This window comes from Theropithecus gelada, chromosome 14 (genome assembly GCF_003255815.1).
Source record: "Theropithecus gelada isolate Dixy chromosome 14, Tgel_1.0, whole genome shotgun sequence".
In the NCBI taxonomy this organism is placed as follows: Eukaryota; Metazoa; Chordata; class Mammalia; order Primates; family Cercopithecidae; genus Theropithecus; species Theropithecus gelada.
This window is the reverse complement of record NC_037682.1, coordinates 61,995,478-62,020,974: the sequence shown is the minus strand read 5'-3', so window position 1 is coordinate 62,020,974 and position 25,497 is coordinate 61,995,478. Positions and strand designations below refer to the sequence as shown.

General features: G+C 38.4%; 1 protein-coding gene across 1 annotated transcript; it reads right to left on the bottom strand.

Annotated features, from left to right (window-relative positions):
- Positions 1-3,414: 3,414 nt before the first annotated feature.
- On the bottom strand, positions 3,415-4,501 carry LOC112607386 (olfactory receptor 52Z1). The gene has a single exon (XM_025358504.1). It carries the CDS (start codon positions 4,459-4,461, stop codon positions 3,502-3,504), a length of 960 nt encoding a protein of 319 aa, XP_025214289.1. The 5' UTR covers positions 4,462-4,501; the 3' UTR covers positions 3,415-3,501.
- Between the last annotated feature and the right edge of the window lie 20,996 nt (positions 4,502-25,497).

Genomic DNA, 25,497 nt, shown 5'->3' with positions numbered 1-25,497 from the left:
TCATCCTCCAGTAAAACTCAAAGTGGCATTCGAAAGGTCTGTGGCATTCGAAACACGGGATAAATTTATTGAGCTCAAATTGGATAAAAAAGTTGCTAGCCACCAATTTAATGTTCCTTTATGAATGTGTGGAGAAGTAGGAGGAGTTATGAGCATGAAATGAGGGATTTCCTAGTTGATAGCCAAAACCACAAGGGACCCAGCAAATTTTAAGTCAGCCCTCTTGGGTTCATTGGCACCTAATATCCCCATAATTATTTCTACACTTGCAGAAATCTCCTTTCTCTCTTCTTCTCTTTTCCCTCAGGCTAAATGCAGAATAATTGATATGCATTTTTTTTACAAGCTATGTTCCTTTTCTGCCATTTCTATTTGTAAAATTCTAAAGCCCATTTAAATGCAAACATTTTTCTATGCCAATTCCATTCTATTTAAATAAATATCTTGGTGACACTTTCATTGAGGCAAGGTTTTTCTCTTTTTTTCAGAAAAGAAAAAATCTGTATTCATAACTACTTTTTATCACACAATTTCCTCCTCAGTCTTCTTCAGTCTCATTCTTCCCATTTTATTTTATTGAAGTTTTTTTTATCTTTTAGTAAATTATGTAACATTCTTATAGTGACAAATTATAATGGACATTTCTAAGTCCTACAAATTTAAAGCTGGAAGCAGCTTGTTGAACATTTGAGTTAACTTGTATCCATTTTCTCTTTTCTCTCTTTCTTCCTTCTTTCCTTCCTTCTTTTTCTTTCAAAAAACAGTCATTATATTCCTACTATATATGAGGGAGATAATGTTATATAGTCTGAATGAAATGAAAAAAATTATAAATAGTCTTACCTTTACATTATTAGTAAAATGGGATTATGCATTAAAATTTCATTTATCACATAAGTATCTGATAAATTCTAAGCAAGACTTATGCATATGAAACTATTCTCCTTGACATTTTACACCTGGTTTCTAGGCTTTCTTGAATGTAGCTAAGAGACACTTGATATAATGTTTAGACATTGGCAAATTTAGGAAGCATACTAATGGTGGAGAATATTTATAGTGAATTTCCAGAAGAATAAGGAATACAGATGAAAAGGCAAAGAACCCTATGTGCTTTTTCCAGAATTGCCTCTGTGAAGGAGCATAAAACAATGGTACTGCTGCATGTTGGATGAAATTGATTTAGAGAGCATATAGGAGCTAATCTAATATTCAGGTTATTCTTTTTTTTTTTTTTTTTTTTTTTTGAGACGGAGTCTCGCTCTGCCACCCAGGCTGGAGTGCAGTGGCCGGATCTCAGCTCACTGCAAGCTCCGCCTCCCGGGTTCACGTCATTCTCCTGCCTCAGCCTCCCGAGTAGTTGGGACTACAGGCGCCCGCCACCGCGCCCGGCTAGTTTTTTGTATTTTTTAGTGGAGACGGGGTTTCACCGTGTTAGCCAGGATGGTCTCGATCTCCTGACCTCGTGATCCGCCCGTCTCGGCCTCCCAAAGTGCTGGGATTACAGGCTTGAGCCACCGCGCCCGGCCAATATTCAGGTTATTCTTTTGTCACTAAGAAACAATTTAGACTAGTATACCATTTGGTTTCTTCCTCTTCTCTTATACTGATTTTATTTAAACTTGGGGGCTCTCCAAAATTCTATCCTGGGTCATTTCATTCTAAAACTATTCATATGTGCTAGTGATTCCATCTACTCCAAATAATTTAGTTATCACCTTCATGTGCTAACTCCATGTACTGTCCAAATTTTAGTTCATATGTCAATCCTTTGAAACACTGTCAGTGAGTTCTACACTTAATTCAAGGGTTTTTTTTTTTTTCATTTTACTTGTAAATATTGGAAGACTTTTACATATGAATCAATACCTATCTCTAGATTTTTTTAGCTAGTCTACTGAATATTTTTTAAATTTATTTTTATTAAGGTAAAATATACATATGTAATTGACCATCTTTACTTTTTTTTTTTCCTTGAGGCAGAGTCTCACTCTGTCATCCAGGCTGGAGTACAGTGGTACGATCTTGGCTCACTGCAACCTCCACCCTCCAGGTTCAAGCGATTCTCCTGCCCAAGCCTCCCGAGTAGCTGGGATTACAGGCGCCTTCCACCACGCCTGGCTAAGTTTTTGTATTTTTAGTAGAAACAGGGTTTCACCATGTTGGTCAGGCTGGTCTCAAACTACTGATCTCGTAATCCACCTGCCTTGGCCTCCCAAAGTGCTGAGATTACAGGCATGGGCCACCATGCCCAGCCCATCTTTACCATTTGTAAGTGTACAGTTCAGTGGTAATACATACATACATAGATATACAAATTTATATATATACACATACATATACACATTTATATATATACACACACACACACACACATATGCACACATATGCACACATACACACACACAGAGAGAGAAAGAGAGAGAGAGTGGGAGGTTTTTTTTTTTTTTCCGCTTCATTTCTCCTTCTTCTCTTCCCTCCAGCCTCTGGTAACTACCAGTCTACTCTCTGTCTTCATAAGCTCCACGTTTTCAGCTTCCACACATGAGTTAGAAAATGTGATATTTTTCTTTCTGTGCTTGGCTTATTTCACTTAACATAATTGCTTTCAGTACCATTTGTGTTATTGTAATTGATAATATTTCATTCTTTTTTATGGTTGAATAATATTCCATTGTGTGTGTGTGTGTGTGTATATATTTTTTTCTTTATCCATTTATCTGTTGACAAATACGTAGGTTGATTTCAAATCATGGCATTTGTGAATAGTGCTATAATAAACATGGGAGTACAGATATATCTTCGACATACTAATTTCCTCTTTTACCTAGGAGTGATATTGCGGATCATGTGTTAGTCCTACTTTAAATTTTTGAGAAATCTCCATACTGTCCTTCATAATTGCTGTACCAATTTATATTCCCATATGTGTTAATTTAATATTGGTTATTATTTGCTTTAATTCACTATTATGCACTCATTGAATACATATGTATTATGTGTCTATTCCATACAATAGACTTTGTGAGATGTCAGTGAGTTAGAAAATATTTTAAGGATAACATTTTAACTTGTAATAGATGTTGACATAGATAACTATAATATTATGGCTTCATGTTATTGGTTCAAGTCTCTGCAGAGGACAGCGGGAGTGTTGTACATTTCATCAGAATTTCAGACTGACTGTAAAAAGCACGGTGACTGACTTGAAACCCCACTTCTTAGCTCTATGTAGGAAAAGTCAATCTGGATTAAACCCTAAAATATACTTCTCTTTTCTCAATTGTCTTTATGTATTTTTAAGTTAAAATTCCTGAAAATAGTATGTCTGAAAAAAATTGGGAATTTCATTATTTTAAAGTATTTTTTTTCAATATCTTTGATCTTTGAGTGCCTTAGCAAAATGCAGTGGGCATTTTGATAGACACCATCCTTTTAAGTGTGTTTGAGGATTTCTATGGATTGTATTTATTTCCATTCCCTAAAACAGACTTTTAAATTTTAACAGCATACACTGATAGGAGAGAAAAGCAAAATCACTCGATCTTTAATTTGTTTGGTCTTCACCCCATAAATGATGGGGTTTAGCATAGGGGGCACCAACACATAGAGATTGGCCACTAGAATGTGAATGTGGTGAGGGATGGTTTTACCTCCAAAGCGATGGGCAAGAAATGAAAAGAATGCTGGGGCATAGAACATAAGTGTGACACAGATGTGAGAGCCACACGTACTAAGGGCCTTGAACCTGGCAGCCCAGGAAGGTACCTGAAACACTGCGTAAAGGATCATTACATAGGATATAATGATAAGCATTATATCCAGTCCTGTAGAGAGTAGGGCCACAGTGAGGCCATAAATGATGTTGACATTGATACTGCCATATGCCAATCTGGCAATGCCCATGTGCTCACAGTAGGAATGAGGAATGATGTTTCTCCCACAATATGTAAGTCGGTATACCAGGAAGACGAACGGACAGCAGATGAAAAAGCTCCTGACCACAGTTGCTATGCCAATCTTCCTGATGGTTGATGAGGTTAAAATGGTGGTGCATCTCAGTGGGTAACAGATGGCCACATAGAGGTCAAATGCCATTGCCAGGAGAATAGCAGATTCTGCCACAAAGATGAAATGTATGAAGAACATCTGAGACACAGAGCTACCAAAGGATATATCCGTAGAGTGGAACCAGAGGATAGCCAGCATCTTAGGGGCTGCAGTGGTGGAGAGCAGGAAGTCTGCTGAGGCCAGCATGGATAGGAAGAGATACATGGGCTCATGGAGACTGTGCTCAGTCATGATCAGGAAGATCAAGAGGATATTGCCTGCAACAGCCACAGTGTACACAAAAGAAAAAGGGATGGAGATCCAGGTATGCAAGCCTTCCAGCCCTGGGATTTCCATTAGGACATACCACACATCCTGGGAATTAGTGTGATTATGAAAGAAAGGAGCCATGTGTACAGTTTATTCCAGGCCTAGTGCCATTAATGAAAGACCACAAGGTTGAGGATATAGAAGCACCACCTTAGGCTGAATGAGGTCTGATCAGATATTTTTTCTTTTCAATGTTTTCTTCTCTGGGAATGGAGAGTAAAATGGGTTAATAAACCTAATATTTAAGTCCTACCAAATAATTTTTTATACCTTAAAAAATGAATAGATATTATTTAATAACTGCTTAATATGTGTTATACTACCTTACAAATATTAACTTATTAAATCTTCACAATAACCTATTGAAAACCTCTTTAAATTACATTTATATAAATACTATTATTTCTACAGATGTAAAGAAACCCACAGACTTTCAGCCTCTTACCCTAGGCCCTATTGGATTTAAAGTAAGGCAGGGTAAATCTGAAAACTTTGATCTTTACTACCATCCAATGCTGCCTATCAAGATAAAACTAGATACAAAACACAGCATCAAATTTTTTATCATATCCCTAAGGAAAATAGAGAGTTATGAAATGGAGTTGTACTGCTTACAGAAATGGGAGGGAATAAGTCTGACAAAATAGATTTCAAGCAATATAGCTTATATGCCTTCTTCTACATTTATTGGCGTTAACTTATTGTTAAGCCGTATGCTAGCCATTGAAGACACACAGCAAATTAAATTGTTCTGCCAATTAATCTATTCCTCAAAAATATAAGATAAGACATTGTAAACTTTAGCTATTTGCAATGCCAAACTGAGCTGGGTTTTTAAATGTATATGCCTGCTGGGCGCGGTGGTTCATGCCTGTAATTCCAGCACTTTGGGAGGCCGAGGCAGGCAGATCACAAGGTCAGGAGTTCGAGACCAGCTTGACCAAAACAGTGAAACCCTGTCTCTACTAAAAATACAAAAATTAGCCTGGCGTAGTGGCTTGCACTTTTAATCCCAGCTACTCAGGAGGCTGAGGCAGGAGAATTGCTTGAACCTGGGAGGCGGAGGTTTCAGTGAGCAGAGATTACACAACTGCACTCCAGCCTGGGTGACAGAGCAAGACTCCCTCTCAAAAAAAAAAAAAAAAAAAAAAAAAAAAGACTGTATATGCCTCATAGATGGTAAAGAATAAAATATTTCATTTCTTCCCACTTCAGTCACTGATTGAAAATGAGACAATACATGTTGCATTTCTAAGTACCACCACAGCAGCAAGTAATTTAATGTTTTCATATTATGAAACAGGAGTCTATATTACTTTAATAAATTACTAGTTATTACCAATTACTAGTTCCAAAAAATGTGGATAGAAGCAAATGTAATATTGGATGAAAAGGAAGATTAGGAGATACAACACCAGGGTAGGTGACATATACACAGAAAAATTAGATAGGTAGATAGATAGATTAAAGGAGACAGATTAGATAGATAGATAGATAGATAGATAGATAGATAGATAGATAGATACATAGATACATAGATACATAGATACATAGATAGATAGATGCATGGGTATAAACATAGATGATAATATGCAAATGACAGGTGGCTTCTATACTCTATCAGTCCCCTTTCTCAAATAAAAGCTGGCTAAATTTCTTGTTTTTTTGAGATGGCACAGGGGCTTAAGAAATGACTGCTCCTCCATCTCTTGATTCCATTACAGTTCAATATACTAATCATTGTATAGCATAGTCTACTACCTTTAGTTTTGTTTTTTGTTAAGTGCTGAATATTCTGGTCTCAAATTTTATATGATGGAAATGTTTGGACCCCATTTTTTGAGTTACAGTTTAGAATATAAAATATTCACACAGTTGACCAATTTAGCCTTGCTTTAAGTTAGCATAAGGTTCTTTAAAAATATTAAGATAAAATTTGAAGTTATTTAACTCTGTGGATCCATTTTATTTACATAAATTAATTGTTTTACTATTTAATATGTATCTCACCTTGTTAGAATATTTTAAATAAACTCTTGATGTTTCAGAGACAGAAAGGATTAATTTTGAAGAATTCCTGACACAGTTTTAGGCCAGAGTCATGCATGTGAGTGAAGTGTAGTTATAGAAGGGAGGGTTACAGTGACTGGGGCTTCATCTGGACATTAGGGATGGGAGAGAAGAATCTAAGAGGAAAAAAAAAAATACAGAATGAAGATAAGAAGGAAAGAAAACAGACTTTTCAGGCCTTTAAATTTTTTTCTGGTAATCTTTTGTGATATCAATGGTTTTTTAATATTTGTTTGTTTGTTTTTCCTATAACATTGTCACATGTGATTACCCAGATTATAGGCCTGGGTTCCTTGTAGCATTATTCTAGGATATTTCTGACGGCATATTCTGACTGACTCATGAATGTATCCACAGAGCAAAGACAGTGTGGTGTGATTGGAACAGTATAGCTCTAAGGACATATGTAATTGTATTTAAATACTTGCTAAATCTTATTCTGACTCTCGGACCCTGGAAACATCATTTACTTTGAACTTTAGTTCTCTTGCTTGTAAAATACCTAAAAATAAACATAAATTTAAAATGTAAGTCATTTCTGAAGTCAGTGTTTTAGGATGGTAGCTACATAAGTCATTCATATCTCTATCCCAACAATAGATGACATCAGGGTACTAACAAAATTGTAGCAATTAAGACCAAAATTATTGTCAACTTGAATAAGTTTAGCTTTGGGGACTTCAGGCTTATTATCCATCAAACTGAGATTTAATTGATTTAGGGTATCCATAAATACCAGGAATAAATTTCTTACACTGGGTACATGATATCAGTTGGTAATCTTCACCCCGAATCTGTCATTTACTTTGATGAGGTGCAAATAGTTCAACATGGTGATGGACACATGAATTTTGAAATGGAGTTTTATTTTTGCTCCATCACCAGGATAATATCTTTGTTAAACAGGGAAGAGAGTTAAAAATTTTGGAGTACCAACTTCTTAATCTGTGCCTAGGCTATTACCTGAAGCATAATAGTCAATTAACTACAGAACAAGGCATACGCACACACACACACACACACACATTAAACTGCTAAAATTTTTTATTACTGAACCTTGTTTTAACTACTACAATATAAATTCATTGAGTCTTTATACAATATTCAAATCTGCATATCAAAGAAAATGAGCATTATATAAACATATTCTAAGAGAAAAATAAACTACTCTTTTTGAAAATGACTCACTTAATACAAGGACACAAAATATACTAAAATTGCAAGTCAACTCCAGCTAAAGCCAAGTCCAGTACTCCATGGGTCAAAAATCAAGGAAAATGTGAGATGGTTAAGTTGTTGGAAGAATGATCAGCTTCTGCAGCTTCTTGACTTTTTTTTTTCTGGTGTCATTTTCTACATGTTTTCATTGATCTTAACTCAGTTTACTTACTTGTATTTTCTAGAATCCTGAAGATATTTAGCAGGTTGAGAGGAGACATAATAAAAGCAAAGAGATATCCAAACACGATAGGAAACCTGGAACCATTTATACTTCTTTCAAAGCATCTCTTGGGCCAAGGTTTTCAGCTCCAGAGGACTGAATTTTACTCCTCCCACGGAAGGAGATGACACGGAGCTGATTCTGTACATAGCCCACAGGGAGAAGCATACTGCATTCTGTTCCATTATAATTTGGGCATTTTTTTCTTCAGCCAGCACTCTCTGACACCTAAGTTAACACATACATCTACTTGTCCAGATCTTTCGTCTCTGTCATATATGGTTCCCAATGAACCATTAGCAAATATAGGTTGCCAAAGAGACATGTGGGAAAAGGACTTTACACATCTTAGATGGCGCCTAAAAGTTAATTCTCTCATTTTATTTCCCTTTAATTTTTAAGGCTCTATTGCTTTCCCTGTTTTTTCTTGGTCACATAGTAAATGGGTCAGAATCAGAAGGGCCAGTAAATTATATTGGCTACGGTAGAGATCCCATTCCCTTGAAGTATACTTTAATGAGGAATACAGATGAAGATAAAAAGATAAAAACAAATACCATGATATTCGTGGAATTAAAAACTGGTTTCACACAGATAAACCAGATTTATGGAGAGAGATGTTTTCTTATTAACTTCTCTCAAGTGGAGCCTTCCAAATATCTGTGATTTTCTGATATTTTTCAAGGAACCCCTAAAAGTTTTTTTTTAACCTACATTAGTAAAACTTAGTTAAAAAAAAAAAAGATAGTAAAACATCCCTATAAATATGATGTTTGACATCATCTGACCTTGACTGGATGATCTTGACTGGATGCTAGGCAAGTGCCCAGGTCCTCCAGTCGGTCATCTAGACATCTTAGTTCTCACTGGCTGAGAGAGGTCATGTTTTATTACATAAGCATGAGTGTTATATGGAAGGAGACATAAGAATTACCACATGCATTTAAAGTACTTTCCATTCAAAGGTCTTAAAACCATAGTGAGAGTAAATTGGATGGCTTCGTCTTGCTTTTTCAGATATTTAAAAAAAAAAAAAAAAGAAAAAAAGAATAGTACTGGCTGGGCGCCGTGGCTCATGTTTGTAATCCCAGCACTTTGGGAGGCCAAGGCGGGTGGATCACGAGGTCAGGAGATCGAGACCATCCTGGCTAACACAGTGAAACCCTGTCTCTTCTAAAAATACATAAAATTAGCCAGGTGTGGTGGTGGCCACCTGTAGTCCCAGCTACTTGGGAGGCTGAGGCAGGAGAATGGTGTGAACCCAAGAGGCAGAGCTTGCAGTGAGCCGAGATTGTGCCACTGCACTCCAGCTTGGATGACAGAGGGAGACTCCATCTCAAAACAAAACAAAACAAAAGGATAGTACTTATCTTCCCTCCTATCCTTGGAAAACAAATTAAAAGAATCAAAGGATATTAGAGAAAAAGAGATGAATAAAGCACAAGGAGAATTTAGGAGACAATAGGAATTGGTGTCTGCATCTGACTGCCTGGTAGTGACCAGAAACAAAGAATGGAATCCACGAGGTCTACTGATAACTTATTATAATATTTTTAAATTTGGATACTCTAAAGTTTTAAGAATTTTTTTTTGAGCAAACGTTTTCAGTAAATAATGATTTCTGATACATATAATAAGCAAGAGGTCAGGGATCCAAACTACTACTACTGTCATACAAGTACCACATTACTAATTTAAAACACACCTCCAGCAATATTCTATGCAGATGAAATAATCGTTATCCATAACCTTTAATGTGCTTAGTTTTTTTGTTTGTTTGTTTGTTTGTTTTTTACTTTTTTGAGATGGAGTCTCACTCAGTCACCCAGGCTGGAGTGCAGTGGCGCGATCTCAGCACAGTAGTACCCCACTCCTAGTACCAATTTTCTGTATTTTCCATTCTCATATTGCTATAAGGAAATACCTGAGACTCACTGCAAGCTCCGCCTCCCGGGTTCACGCCATTCTCCTGCCTCAGCCTCCCAAGTAGCTGGGACTACAGGTGCCCGCCACCACACCTGGCTAATTTTTTGTATTTTTAGAAGAGATGGGGTTTCACTGTGTTAGCCAGGATGGTCTCGATCTCCTGACCTCATGATCCACCCACTTCGGCCTCCCAAAGTGCTGGGATTACAGGTGTGAGCCACCGGGCTTGACCTAATATGCTTAGTTTTCTTACAGAGTTTGACAGTCTTTGAGCCACATGCTTTAGAAAAATAATTTTCCAGTTTTTATAAAAGTTACCTAATCATGTTCTTGATATCAAATAACAATATCATTGGAGTCTTGGTATGCCCTTAATAATCATATATCTATATGATTATCTAATATACCTAGGTATTTTTGCAGGGAACATGTATTATGTACAATAAATAAAGATTTTAAAAATTCTCACATAAGTTCATGTGAGAAATTGCCATCACTTTAGAACAGATTGTGCTCTTAAAAGATTCAGTTTTTAAATTTCTATGGATTTCAAGAAAATGGATAAATGATTGTGGCCCTGTTAACCAAAATAGCAATAAAAAATGGCTTTGGCTACCGATTTAATTTCTGTAAATCAAGGATGTTGGTTGCTTGAGATTTTAGCTCTAACTCTGCTTCAATATGTAAGATACTTCTAATTGAGTCTAGATAATTGTTCTACAGGTAAATTAGTGTCCTGGATGCTAGTGCTTCAACCAAAAAATGAAAAAGATACAATTAAATGAAAGCTTTCATCTTACCATAGGACCTGAGTGGAGGAAATCCAAGAGAAGAATTCCAGATGGTCCTTTCTTTGAACAAGTAATTTGGCATAATTAGACGCCTGGTTTCTTCTCGTTTGTGAGTTAGTAAAGCTGAGAGTTGGTGCCAGAAAACAGAGCAGAAATATTAATTTATTTCTTCCTTGTTTGTAGGCTATAGAGAAAGCGTGTCCAACCTGTGGCCTGGGGTTTCAATGCTGTCCAACACAACTTTCTTAAAACATTATGAGATTTTATGGAACATTTTGTGATTTTTTTTTTTTTTTTTTTTTTTGGCTCATCAGCTGTCATTAGTGTTAGTGTATTTTATGTGTGGCCCAGGGAAGCTGAAAGATTGGATATCCCTGCTGTGGAGTTTCTTGGTGGTTGGAATCAGTGTTTGTGGAGCCTTGTAACTTTTTCAAAGTTTTTTTTCCATGCCACATTGAAGAATAGCTTGAGCAATAGCCACTCTTCTTTCCAGGTGGAGTTTGTGAACTACTTTAGAGACTATCTTTATCTGGGAAGAATCACCAATATATTATCTCTTAGTTTAACTAGTGTAAGGTTATTAGGTACTTTTCCTTAAGGAAGGATACATCAGGATCTGCCTTAAGGCTTGATGACATTTGTCTTCCTTCTAATACATCATAATATGTGTGTCCTGCAGAGATAAACTTGTATAGAAGCCAATGTGACTACTTGTGTTAAAGAAAGAAAGTTTAATTCTTTGTTTCGTTGTTGTGTTTTGCTTACGTTTTATATATTTTGTTGAATTGTGTTTAATTACAAGAGTAATGCATGCCTGATATGGTTTGGATCTGTGTCTCCACCCTAATCTCCTGTTCGATTGTAATCCCTAGTTTTGAAGGTGGGGCCTGGTGGGAAGTGATTGGATCATAGGGGCAGAGTTATCATAAATAGCTTAATACCATCCCTTTCGGTATGTATAGTGAGTGAGTTCTCATGAGATCTGGTTGTTTAGTACCTCCCCCGCTCTTCTTCCTGATCCAGTCATGTGAGGACACCTACTCCTGTTTTGCTCTCTGCCATGATTATAAGTTTCCTGAGGCCTCCCTAGAAGCTGAGCAGATGTTGCCATGCTTCCTGTACAGCCTTTAGAACTGTGAGCCAATTAAACCTCTGTTCCTCACAACTTACCCAGTCTCAGGTATTTCCTTATAGCAATGTGAGAATGGACCAATACAGAAAATTGGTACCGGGGGGCGAGGCAAGATGGCCGAATAGGAACAGCTCCAGTCTCCAGCTCCCAGCACGAGCGACACAGAAGACAGGTGATTTCTGCATTATCAACTTAGGTACTGGGTTCATCTCACTGGGGAGTGCCTGACAATCGGTGCTGGTCAGCTGTTGCAGCCCAACCAGCGAGAGCTGAAGCAGGGCGAGGCATCACGTCACCTGGGAAGCACAAGGGGGAAGGGAATCCCTTTTCCTAGCCAGGGGAACAGAGACACACAACACCTAGAAAATCAGGTAACTCCCACCCCAATACTGCGCTTTAAGCAAATGGGCACACCAGGAGATTATATCCCACACCTGCCCAGGAGGGTCTAACGCCCACGGAGCCTTCCTCATTGCCAGCACAGCAGTCTGCGATCTAACCACAAGGCAGCAGTGAGGCTAGGGGAGGGGTGCCCGACATTGCTGAGGCTTAAGTAGGTAAACAAAGCCCCCGGAAGATCGAACTGGATGGAGCTCACAGCAGCTCAAGGAGGCCTGCCAGTCTCTGTAGACTCCACCTCAGGGGACAGGGCACAGCTAAACAACAACAACAAAAAGCAGCAGAAGCCTCTGCAGACACAAGCAACTCTGTCTGACAGCTTTGAAGAGAGTGGTGGATCTCCCAACACGGAGGTTGAGATCTGAGAAGGGACAGACTGCCTGCTCAAGTGGGTCCCTGACCCCTGAGTAGCCTAACTGGGAGACATCCTCTACTAGGGGTAGACCAACACCCCACACCTCACACGGTGGAGTACACCCCTGAGAGGAAGCTTCCAAAGCAAGAATCAGACAGGTACACTCACTGTTCAGCAGTATTCTATCTTCTGCAGCCTCTGCTGCTGATACCCAGGCAAACAGGGTCTGGTGTGGACCTCAAGCAATCTCCAACAGACATACAGCTGAGGTCTGACTGTTAGAAGGAAAACTAACAAACAGGAAGGACGTCCACACCAAAACCCCATCAGTACGTCACCATCATCAAAGACCAGAGGCAGATAAAACCACAAAGATGGGGAAAAAGCAGGGCAGAAAAGCTGGAAATTCAAAAAATAAGAACGCATCTCCCCCTCCAAAGGAACGCAGCTCATCACCAGCAACGGATCAAAACTGCACAGAGAATGACTTTGATGAGATGAGAGAAGAAGGCTTCAGTCCATCAAACTTCTCAGAGCTAAAGTAGAAATTACGTACCCAGTGCAAAGAAACTAAAAAGCTTGAAAACAGAGTGGAAGAATTGATAACCAGAATAATTAATGGAGAGAAGGCCATAAACGAATGGACAGAGATGAACACCATGACATGAGAAATACGTGACAAATGCACAAGCTTCAGTAACCGACTCGATCAACTGGAAGAAAGAGTATCAGCGATTGAGGATCAAATGAATGAAATGAAGCGAGAAGAGAAACCAAAAGAAAAAAGAAGAAAAAGAAATGAACAAAGCCTGCAAGAAGTATGGGATTATGTAAAAAGACCAAATCTACGTCTGATTGGGGTGCCTGAAAGTGAGGGAGAAAATGGAACCAAGTTGGAAAACACTCTTCAGGATATCATCCAGGAGAACTTCCCCAACCTAGTAGGGCAGGCCAACATTCAAATCCAGGAAATACAGAGAATGCCACAAAGATACTCCTCGAGAAGAGCAACTCCAAGACACATAATTGCCAGATTCACCAAAGTTGAAATGAAGGAAAAAATCTTAAGGGCAGCCAGAGAGAAAGGTCGGGTTACCCAAAAAGGGAAGCCCATCAGACTAACAGCAGATCTCTCAGCAGAAACTCTCCAAGCCAGAAGAGAGTGGGGGCCAATATTCAACATTCTTAAAGAAAAGAATTTTAAACCCAGCATTTCATATCCAGCCAAAATAAGTTTCATAAGTGAAGGAGAAATAAAATCCTTTACAGATAAACAGATGCTTAGAGATTTTGTCACCACTAGGCCTGCCTTACAAGAGACCCTGAATGAAACACTCAACATGGAAAGTAACAACCGGTACCAGCCATTGCAAAAACATGCCAAAATGTAAAGACCATCGAGGCTAGGAAGAAACTGCATCAACTACTGAGCAAAATAACCAGTTAATATCATAATGGCAGGATCAAGTTCACACATAACAATCTTAACCTTAAATGTGAATGGACTAAATGCTCCAATTAAAAGACACAGACTGGCAAACTGGATAAAGAGTCAAGACCCATCAGTCTGCTGTATTCAGGAGACCCATCTCACATGCAGAGACATAAATAGGCTCAAAATACAGGGATGGAGGAAGATCTACCAAGCAAATGGAGAACAAAAAAAAAGCAGGGGTTGCAATACTAGTCTCTGATAAAACAGACTTTAAACAATCAAAGATCAAAAGAGACAAAGAAGGCCATTACATAATGGTAAAGCGACCAATTCAACAGGAAGAGCTAACTATCCTAAATATATATGCACCCAATACAGGAGCACTCAGATTCATAAAGCAAGTCCTTAGAGACTTACAAAGAGACTTAGACTCCCATACAATAATAATGGGAGACTTCAACACCCCACTGTCAACATTAGACAGATCAATGAGACAGAAAGTTAACAAGGATATCCAGGAATTGAACCCATCTCTGCAGCAAGCAGACCTAATAGACATCTACAGAACTCTCCACTCCAAATCAATAGAATATACATTCTTCTCAGCATCACATCACACTTATTCCAAAATTGACCACATAATTGGAAGTAAAGCACTCCTCAGCAAATGTACAAGAACAGAAAATATAACAAACTGTCTCTCAGACCATAGTGCAATCAAACTAGAACTCAGGATTAAGAAACTCAATCAAAACCGCTCAACTACATGGAAACTGAATAACCTGCTCCTGAATGACTACTGGGTACACAACGAAATGAAGGCAGAAATAAAGATGTTCTTTGAAACCAATGAGAACAAAGATACAACATACCAGAATCTCTGGGACACATTTAAAGCAGTGTGTAGAGGGAAATTTATAGCACTAAATGCCCACAAGAGAAAGCAGGAAAGATCTAAAATTGACACTCTAACATCACCATTGAAAGAACTAGAGAAGCAAGAGCAAACACATTCAAAAGCTAGCAGAAGGCAAGAAATAACTAAGATCAGAGCAGAACTGCAGGAGATAGAGACACAAAAAACCCTCCAAAAAATCAATGAATCTAGGAGTTGGTTTTTTGAAAAGATCAACAAAATTGACAGACTGCTAGCAAGGCTAATAAAGAAGAAAAGAGAGAAGAATCAAATAGACGCAATAAAAAATGATAAAGGGGATATCACCACCGACCCCACAGAAATACAAACTACCATCAGAGAATACTATAAACACCTCTATGCAAATAAACTGGAAAATCTAGAAGAAATGGATAATTTCCTGGACACTTACACTCTTCCAAGACTAAACCAGGGAGAAGTTGAATCCCTGAATAGACCAATAGCAGGCTCTAAAATTGGGGCAATAATTAATAGCCTACCAACCAAAAAAAGTCCAGGACCAGATGGATTCACAGCTGAATTCTACCAGTGGTACAAGGAGGAGCTGGTACCATTCCTTCTGAAACTATTCCAATCAATAGAAAAAGAGGGAATCCTCCCTAACTCATTTTATGAGGCCAACATCATCCTAATACCAAAGCCTGACAGAGACATAACAAAAAGAGAGAATTTTAGACCAATATCCCGGATGAACATCGATGCAAAAATCCTCAATAAAATACCGGCAAACCGGATCCAGCAGCAAATCAAAAAGCTTATCCATCATGATCAAGTGGGCTTCATCCCTGGGATGTAAGGCTGGTTCAACATACGCAAATCAATAAACGTAATCCAGCATATAAACAGAACCAAAGACAAAAACCACATGATTATCTCAATAGATGCTGAAAAGGCCTTTGACAAAATTCAACAGCCCTTCACGCTAAAAACTCTCAATAAATTCGGTATTGATGGAACGTATCTCAAAATCATAAGAGCTATTTATGACAACCCCATAGCCAATATCATACTGAATGGGCAAAAACTGGAAGCATTCCCTTTGAAAACTGGCACAAGACAGGGATGCCCTATCTCACCACTCCTATTCAACATAGTATTGGAAGTTCTGACTAGGGCAATCAGGCAAGAGAAAGAAATCAAGGGTATTCAGTTAGGAAAAGAGGAAGTGAAATTGTCCCTGCTTGCAGATGACATGATTGTATATTTAGAAAACCCCATTGTCTCAGCCCAAAATCTCCTTAGGCTGATAAGAAACTTCAGCAAAGTCTCAGAATACAAAATTAATGTGCAAAAATCACAAGCATTCTTATACACCAGTAACAGACAAACAGAGAGCCAAATCATGAATGAACTTCCATTCACAATTGCTTCAAAGAGAATAAAATACCTAGGAATCCAACTTCCAAGGGATGTAAAGGACCTCTTCAAGGAGAACTACAAACCACTGCTCAGTGAAATAAAAGAGGACAGAAACAAATGGAAGAACATACCATGCTCATGGATAGGAAGAATCAATATCTTGAAAATGGCCATACTGCCCAAGGTAATTTATAGATTCAATGCCATCCCCATCAAGCTACCAACGAGTTTCTTCACAGAATTGGAAAAAACCGCTTTAAAGTTCATATGGAACCAAAAAAGAGCCCACATCTCCAAGACAATCCTAAGTCAAAAGAACAAAGCTGAAGGCATCACGCTACCTGACTTCAAACTCTACTACAAGGCTACAGTAACCAAAACAGCATGGTACTGGTACCAAAACAGAGATATAGACCAATGGAACAGAACAGAGTCCTCAGAAATAATACCACACATCTACAGCCATCTGATCTTTGATAAACCTAAGAAAACGAGAAATGGGAAAAGGATTCCCTATTTAATAAATGGTGTTGGGATAATTGGCTGGCCATAAGTAGAAAGCTGAAACTGAATCCTTTCCTTACTCCTTATACAAAAATTAATTCAAGATGGATTAGAGACTTAAATGTTAGACCTAGTACCATAAAAACTCTAGAAGAAATCCTAGGTAATACCATTCAGGACATAGGCATGGGCAAGGACTTCATGTCTAAAACACCAAAAGCAACGGCAACAAAAACCAAAATTGACAAATGGGATCTAATTAAACTAAAGAGCTTCTGCACAGCAAAAGAAACTACCATCAGAGTTAACAGGCAACCTACAGAATGGGAGAAAATTTTTGCATCAGACAAAGGGCTAATATACAGAACCTACAAAGAACTCAGACAAATTAACACGAAAAAAACAAACAATCCCATCCAAAAATGGGCAAAGGATATGAACAGACATTTCTTCAAAAGAGGACATTCATACAGCCAACAGACACATGAAAAAATGCTCATCATCACTGGACATCAGAGAAATGCAAATCAAAACCACAATGAGATACCATCTCACACCAGTTAGAATGGCGATCATTAAAAAGTCAGGAAACAACAGGTGCTGGAGAGGATGTGGAGAAATAGGAACACTTTTACACTGTTGGTGGGATTGTAAACTAGTTCAACCATTATGGAAAACAGTATGGCGATTCCTCAAGGATCTAGAACTAGAAGTACCATATGACCCAGCCATCCCATTACTGGGTATATACCCAAAGGATTATAAATCATGCTGCTATGAAGACACATGCACACATATGTTTATTGTGGCACTATTCACAATAGCAAAGACTTGGAATCAACCCAAATGTCCATCAGTGGCAGACTGGATTAAGAAAATGTGGCACATATACACCATAGAATACTATGCAGCCATAAAAAAGGATGAGTTTGTGTCCTTTGTAGGGATATGGATGCAGCTGGAAACCATCATTCTCAGCAAACTATCACAAGAACAGAAAACCAAACACCGCATGTTCTCACTCATAGGTGGGAACTGAACAATGAGATCACTTGGACTCAGGAAGGGGACCATCACCCACCGAGGCCTATCACGGGGAGGGGGGGGATTGCATTGGGAGTTATACCTGATGTAAATGATGAGTTGATGAGTGCTGACGAGTTGATGGGTGCAGCACAGCAACATGGCACAAGTATACATATGTAACAAACCTGCACGTTATGCACATGTACCCTAGAACTTAAAGTATAATAAAAAAAAAAAAAAGAAAGAAAATTGGTACCAAGAGTGGGGTGCTGCTGTAAAGACACTTGAAAATGTGGAAGCAACTTTGGCATTGGATAATGGCAGAAGTTGGAAGAGTGTGGATGACTAAGAAGAAGACAGGGAGATGAGGGAGAATTTGGAACTTCCTAGAAACTTGTTGAATGGTTGTGACCAAAATTCTGATAGTGGTATTGACAAAAAAGTCCAGGCTGAGGAGATCTCAGATGGAAATGAATAATTCATTGGGAACTGGATCAAAGGTCACTTTTGCTATGCATTAGCAAAGAGGTTGTCTGCACTGTGCCCCTACCATAGAGAATCTGTGGAAATTTGAACTTGACAATATTATTTAAGTTATGTGACAGAAGTTTCTAAGCAGTAAGGTGTTCAAGATGTGGCCTGGCTGCTTCTAACAACCTATACTCACATGTGTGAGCAAAGAAATTATGTAAAATTGGAAGTTATATTTAAAAGGGAAACAGAGCATAAAAGTTTGGAAAATTATCTGCTTGGCAATGTGGTAGAAAACAAAAGCTCATTTTCAAAGGAGCAATTCAAGCAAGCTGTAGAAATTTGCATAAATGAAGAGGAGCCAAGTTCTGATAGCCAAAACAAAGGGCAGAATGCCTCGAAGACATTTCAGAGACCCTTTTAGCAGTCCCTCACATCACAGGCCCTGTGACCCAGGAGGACTGAATGATTTTGTGGGTCAGACTCAGGACCCTGCTGCCATGAGCAACCCTCAGGACACTGTTCTTTGCATCCTGGCTGCTCCAGCACCAGTAGTGGCTCAAAGGGGCCCAGGAACAGCTAGGGCCACTGCTTCAGAGGGTGCAAGACATAAGCTTTGGAGGCTTCCACTTGATGTTAAATCTGTGAGTGTGCAAAGGTCAAAAGGTGAGGCTTGTGAGCCTCCACTTAGATTTCAAAGGATGTGTGGAAAAGCCTGAGTGTTCAGGCAGAAGCCTGCTGCAGGGACAGAACCCTAATGAAGAACTGCTAATAGGGAAATGTGGAGGAAATATATGAGGTTGAAATTCCCTCACAGAGTCCTGACTAGGACACTGCCTAGCAGAGCTATGAGAAAAGGGCCACTGTCCTCCAGACCCCAGAATGGTAGATCCACTGACAGCTTGCACCACACACCTAGAAAAGCTGCAGACACTCAATGCAAGCTCTTGAGAGCAACAGCATAGGCTAAACTGTGCAAAGCCATAGAGGTGGAGCTACCCAAGGCCTTGCGAGTCCACCTTTTGCATCAGTGTGTCCCTGATGTGTGACATGGGGTCAAAGGAGATTATTTTGGAGTTTTAAGGTGTGTATTTGTCCATTGTAAACTCCCATGAAGAAATACCGGAGACTGGGTAATTTATAAAGTAAAAGAGGTTTAATGGACTCATAGATCCACGTCGCTAGGGAGGCCTCACAATCATGGTGGAAGGTGAAGGAGGAGCAAAGACACATCTGACATGGTGGCAGGCAAGAGAGCATATGCAAGGGAAATGCCCTTTATAAAACCATCAAATCTTGTGAGACTTATTCATTATCATGAGAACAGCATGTGAAAACCCACCCCCATGATTCAGTTACCTCCAGTGGGTCCCTTCCACGACAGGAAGGGATTATGGGACCTACTATTCAAGATGAAATTTGAGTGGGAAAACTGCCAAACCATATCAAGGTGTAATGACTGCCCTGCTGGGTTTTCTACTTGTGTGGGACCTTTAGCCCCTTTCTTTTAGTGCATTTCTGTCTTTTGGAATGGGAATTTGCACCCAGTGCCTGTACCTCCATTATGTCTTGGAAGTAACTAACTTGTTTTTGATTTTACAGGCTCATTGGTTGAAGGGATTTGCCTTGTCTTGGATGACACTTTGGGCTTTGGGCTTTCGAATTAATGCTGGAATGAGTTAAGACTTTGTAGGACTGTTGGAAAGTAATAATTGTATTTTCCGATGTGAGAAGAACACGAGATTTGGAAGGGACCAGAGGTGGAAGGATATGGTTTGGATCTGTGTCACCACCCAAATATCATGTTCAATTATAATCGCCAGTGTTGGAGATGGGGCCTGGTGGGAGGTCATTCAATCATAGTGGCGGAGTTCTCATCAGCGAATTAGTACCATCCCCCTTGGTACTGTATAGTGAGTGAGTTCTCATGAGGCTGGTTGTTTAAAAGTGTGTAGCACCTCCTACCCTGCTTCTCCCTGCCCTGGCCATGTGAAAATTCCTGCTCCTGCTTTGTCTTCTGCCATGATTGTAAGTTTCTTGAGGTCTCCCTAGAAGCTGAGTAGATGCTGCCATGCTTCTTGTACAGCCTGCATAACTGTGAGCCAATTAAACCCCTGTTCTTTATAAATTACCCAGTCTCAGGTATTTTTTTTTTTACAGCAGTGTGAAAACAGGACAATACAATGCCAACAACACATCCAACAATAAATAATATGTAATGCCACCATTAATAATCTTTTCTTCTTCCTTTCTTTGATATTCCATGGGATCAAGGTTTGGGAATTAATCATTTTGCTCCTCTTTACTCAAGTCCAAAATGACATGAAACCTGTATCTAAGTGTGTTATCTCCATGGGAAGATACTAAATGTTTTATTTATTATCTTATTTTTTAATAAATCATAACATTACCCAAGTTATTAAATATTAATCTATTTCATTTTATGTAACAGCTACCTGAAACTAAGTCAAAGAATGTACCATACTTTATTCACTATTTGTCTATTATTGAATATCTACATTTGTTTGAGGAATAATGATCAGAACAGAAGAATATGAAAGACTATAGGAATGGAAGTTTCTCAACAGCAAGATAAAATAGGTTAATGGAGTAATAGGTAGAGAATGATGACTATAACTAAAGAAAATGGATTAAGCAATATGTAGTTAAAGCTCTTTATGTCTTTTCACAGCTTGATAGACCTTTATTTAAATCACTGAATAATATTCTATCCTATGGATGTTCCACAGTTAGTTTATCCATTCATCTTGGTTGCTTTCAACTTTTGGCAGTTATGAATAAAGTTCCTATAAGTCTTGGTTAGTTCATGTCTGTGTGTGGACATAAATTTTCAACGCATTTGGGTAAATACATAGAAGTGTGATTCTTGGGTCACATGAAAAGACTACGTTTAGTTTTGTAAGAAACTGTAAACTGTCTTCCAATTTGGCTGCTCTATTTCTCATTCCTACCAGCAATAAGTGAGCATTCCTGTTGCTCCACTTCCTTGCCAGTGTTTGGTGGATGTCAGTACTTTGGAATTTGGCCTTCTAATATGTGTGTAGAGGTTGGTATCTTCTTGTTTTAATGTGCAGTTTCTCAATGACAGGTGTTATTAAGTATATTTTCATGTGCTTGTTGTAATCTATATATCTTCTTCGGTAAAGTGTACAGATTTTTTGCCCACTCTGTAATCAGTTGGTTTGTTTTTTATTGTTGAACTTTAAAAGTTCTTTGTATAATTTGTATACAAGTCCTTTATCAGATAATATGTTTTGCAAATATGTTCTGAGTCCATGGCTTGTTTTTTTCATTCTCTTAACTTACTATGAATTTTTATTTTATTTTATTTTGTTCTGGGTATTTTGTGGATACTCTCAATTTCAACTGCTATGTTCTTTTGTTCACAAAAATGTCTTGATTGATCTCTAATAAGTTCCTTCTACATGTTCTATTTTCACTCTCTCCTAAACTCCAGTAAGATGTTGGAGTTCCTGACTTCACCCTATTGTTTCCTTCATGTCTCCCATATTTATTCCTTTGTCCTTTTTTTCTGCATTCTTACATCTACCTCCTGTCCCCCTTATTGGCTACTTCATCTCTCATATTTTTGTTTAATTTACCAATATTTATCATGTCCTCTATTTATTATTAGTACTATTCTGTTCTTATATCAAGGATCTAAAATGAGTAGTTATTTCATTAAGAAAATGTATTACATACTTATTTTATTATTAAGTTTTATTTTCTGCCCTGAATAAGCTGTGCTCCTTCAAGTAAGTTTTCTCTATTAAAATTGATTCTAGGTATGTAATTTTTGTGTTGGTGGACTTAATTGCATTCCTGATCATCTTTGGCTGTCCTTCCATATTTCATCATGAAGAACTAAGAATATAGTGGCAATTTCTATGAACGTGGTATCTGGCCATGAACATTAGGTACCTGGCCAGTTACTTTGAAGGCTGATCAGAAAGAAGCCTAGCTAATCCAGTAAGCGAATACTCAAATGCCAATATCTATTATTCCTTTCTCTTGAGACAGTTTATCAGCATTCAATATGTATTCTTTTGCATAATCTCTCTGTTTCATATATTAACATCTTATTCCTAGCATCCTTTGCACCGAATTTCCCAATGTCTGGATCGTCATTGATTTCGTTACTACAGACACTAATCATTTTGCCAGAACTAAAGAGAAATTAGTACCTGGCTATCTTTTAGGTAACCTTAAACAGGTGTTTACCTTTTCTACCATTTTCAGCCCTGCCCCTCACAAATGCTTTATAAGTAATTCCTGTGTTTTTCCAGAAACTATTATTTGCAGATAATGTTTTTTCTCATTGGTATCCTTTTCTGTAGATGTATAGATTTCAGATTAATCTATCCTGTCTGTTTCTTAAAAAACCATATTTAAATGTATTATTTATCAATTTGTTTATACATACACTGCTATTATTTTCTTCACAATGTCTCTGTGTGTATATCTGTAGTTTTAGTGGATTAGAGAAAGTAGCAGAAATGAACATATATTCAATCTGCCAGGTTTATATGTAAATTGATACTTTCACTCATATTTCTTAAATTTATATTTTGTTATTCAGTACAGAAAAATACATAAATAAAAATAGTTTGATAAATGACACAAAATTAGCAAAAGCTTTTAACAAACACTCAGACCAAGAAAGAGAACATTACCAGCATCTCAAAAGCTAAACACTGATTCTGATTCATCAGTACTGGCTGGAACTTGAAAGCCTGCATTTTCTATGTGTTATTACATGGTGCCAAGACTGTAGGGGCAGAAACTACATTTTTACTGGAAAAGCTTTAGGACATCAACTCCTACTGCAGGGGTGTTCTTGGCTGGGTTGGCGTTATTTTTTAAGTTTCTGCAAGAGACTTCTGGGAAAAGGTACTATTTTTATTTCCTCCATCTGGAGGCCTCTATTCACTACTCTAGCAATTCTCTTCTGCAAGTAATGGTCACAAATATCCAAGGAAATGCAGACACAGCCTCAAGTAGAACATCTCTTAAGTCTATTTAACAATAAGATTTTGATAAGCCTAGGAAAATAGGGAGGCATGGTGTAGAGCAGTCCTGGCCGCTTACCAGTACTGGTCCGTGGTCTTCTAGGAACCTGGTCTCACAGCAGGGGGGTGAGCAAGCATTACTGCCTGAGCTCCTCCTCCTGTCAGATCCACAGTGGTGTGGCAGCATTAGATTATCATAGAGGCATGAACCCTATTGTGAATTGCATATGCAAGGGATCTAGGTTGCGTGCTTCTTATGAGAATCTAATGCCTAATGCTCTGAGGTGGAACAGTTTCATCCCAAAACCATCCCCTCTTGCACCTTGTCTTCCACAAAACCAGTCCCTGGTACCAAAAACATTGAGGACTGCTGGTGTACAGCGGACATCTGCCTGTGGATTCATTATCAGCAGATCATTTTTACTAAAAACACATTTCCAATCCTGAACCATGTCCTCTCACTTCTAAGAATCACTGATTTCTCCCACTAGACCTTAGCTTTTTGGTGTAAGAGTTAAATGAATAGAAACTGAATGGACTAGACTTTCTGATTTTCTGAATCCTGCTTTTGTCACCTTGTTCTCAGCAATATCTTTTTCTTTTCTCCTTATTATAATAACTGTGACTTTATTTAAGGGAGCAGTTACAAGGATATGACAGTCTAACTGTAAAAAAATAAAAAAATAATAAAATAAAAAAAGCAAAAAGAAGATAACTGTGTTTCTCTAACAGCACTGTGGCTGTTTTTGTAAGGTTTCTCAGTGACGCTGGATAGTAGGCTTGCAGGCCTTACAAAGGAATCTGGTAACCGCTTCCCACTGGCTCTGCAGTCTACCACATCAACAAGTTTCAGCTGCTGTTGCCTAATTCATGGAAAACAAGTTTCCTTAGAAGCTGGTTTTTTGAGATATATGGAAAAATGTCTCCACCTGGCTTCTTAAAAAGTTACATAGTACCAGACAGTGTTTTGTTTTGTTGTATTTTATTATTATTATTATTATACTTTAAGTTCTAGGGTACATGTGCATAACGTGCAGGTTTGTTACATATGTATACTTGTGCCACGTTGGTGTGCTGCACCCATCAACTCGTCAGCACCCATCAACTCGTCATTTACATCAGGTATAACTCCCAATGCAATCCCTCCCCCCTCCCCCCTCCCCATGATAGGCCCCGGTGTGTGATGTTCCCCTTCCTGAGTCCAAGTGATCTCATTGTTCAGTTCCCACCTATGAGTGAGAACATGTGGTGTTTGGTTTTCTGTTCTTGTGATAGTTTGCTGAGAATGATGGTTTCCAGCTGCATCCATGTCCCAAATCCTAGAAGAAAACCTAGGTAGTACCATTCAGGACATAGGCATGGGCAAAGACTTCATGTCTAAAACACCAAAAGCAACGGCAGCAAAAGCCAAAATTGACAAATGGGATCTCATTAAACTAAAGAGCTTCTGCACAGCAAAAGAAACTACCATCAAAGTGAACAGGCAACCTACAGAATGGGAGAAAATTTTTGCATCAGACAAAGGGCTAATATACAGAACCTACAAAGAACTCAGACAAATTAACAAGATTAACAAGAAAAAAACAAACAACCCCATCAAAAAGTGGGCAAAGGATATGAACAGACATTTCTCAAAAGAAGACATTCATACAGCCAACAGACACATGAAAAAATGCTCATCATCACTGGCCATCAGAGAAATGCAAATCAAAACCACAATGAGATACCATCTCACACCAGTTAGAATGGCGATCATTAAAAAGTCAGGAAACAACAGGTGCTGGAGAGGATGTGGAGAAATAGGAACACTTTTACACTGTTGGTGGGATTGTAAACTAGTTCAACCATTACGGAAAACAGTATGGCGATTCCTCAAAGATCTAGAACTAGATGTACTATATGACCCAGCCATCCCATTACTGAGTATATACCCAAAGGATTATAAATCATGCTGCTATAAAGACACATGCACACGTATGTTTATTGCGGCACTATTCACAATAGCAAAGACTTGGAATCAACCCAAATGTCCATCAGTGGCAGACTGGATTAAGAAAATGTGGCACATATACACCACGGAATACTATGCAGCCAGACAGTGTTTTAAACACCTGTGATGTCTCCAGCTGCTCTTCCTTTCAGGACCTGGGCTGATGTCTCTGAAATTGCTTTTTCTTCCCCATGAGAAGTGTAGTTATTTTTTTAAGTAATTGCTTCCAGATAGAGGCCTTTGCAAAACAA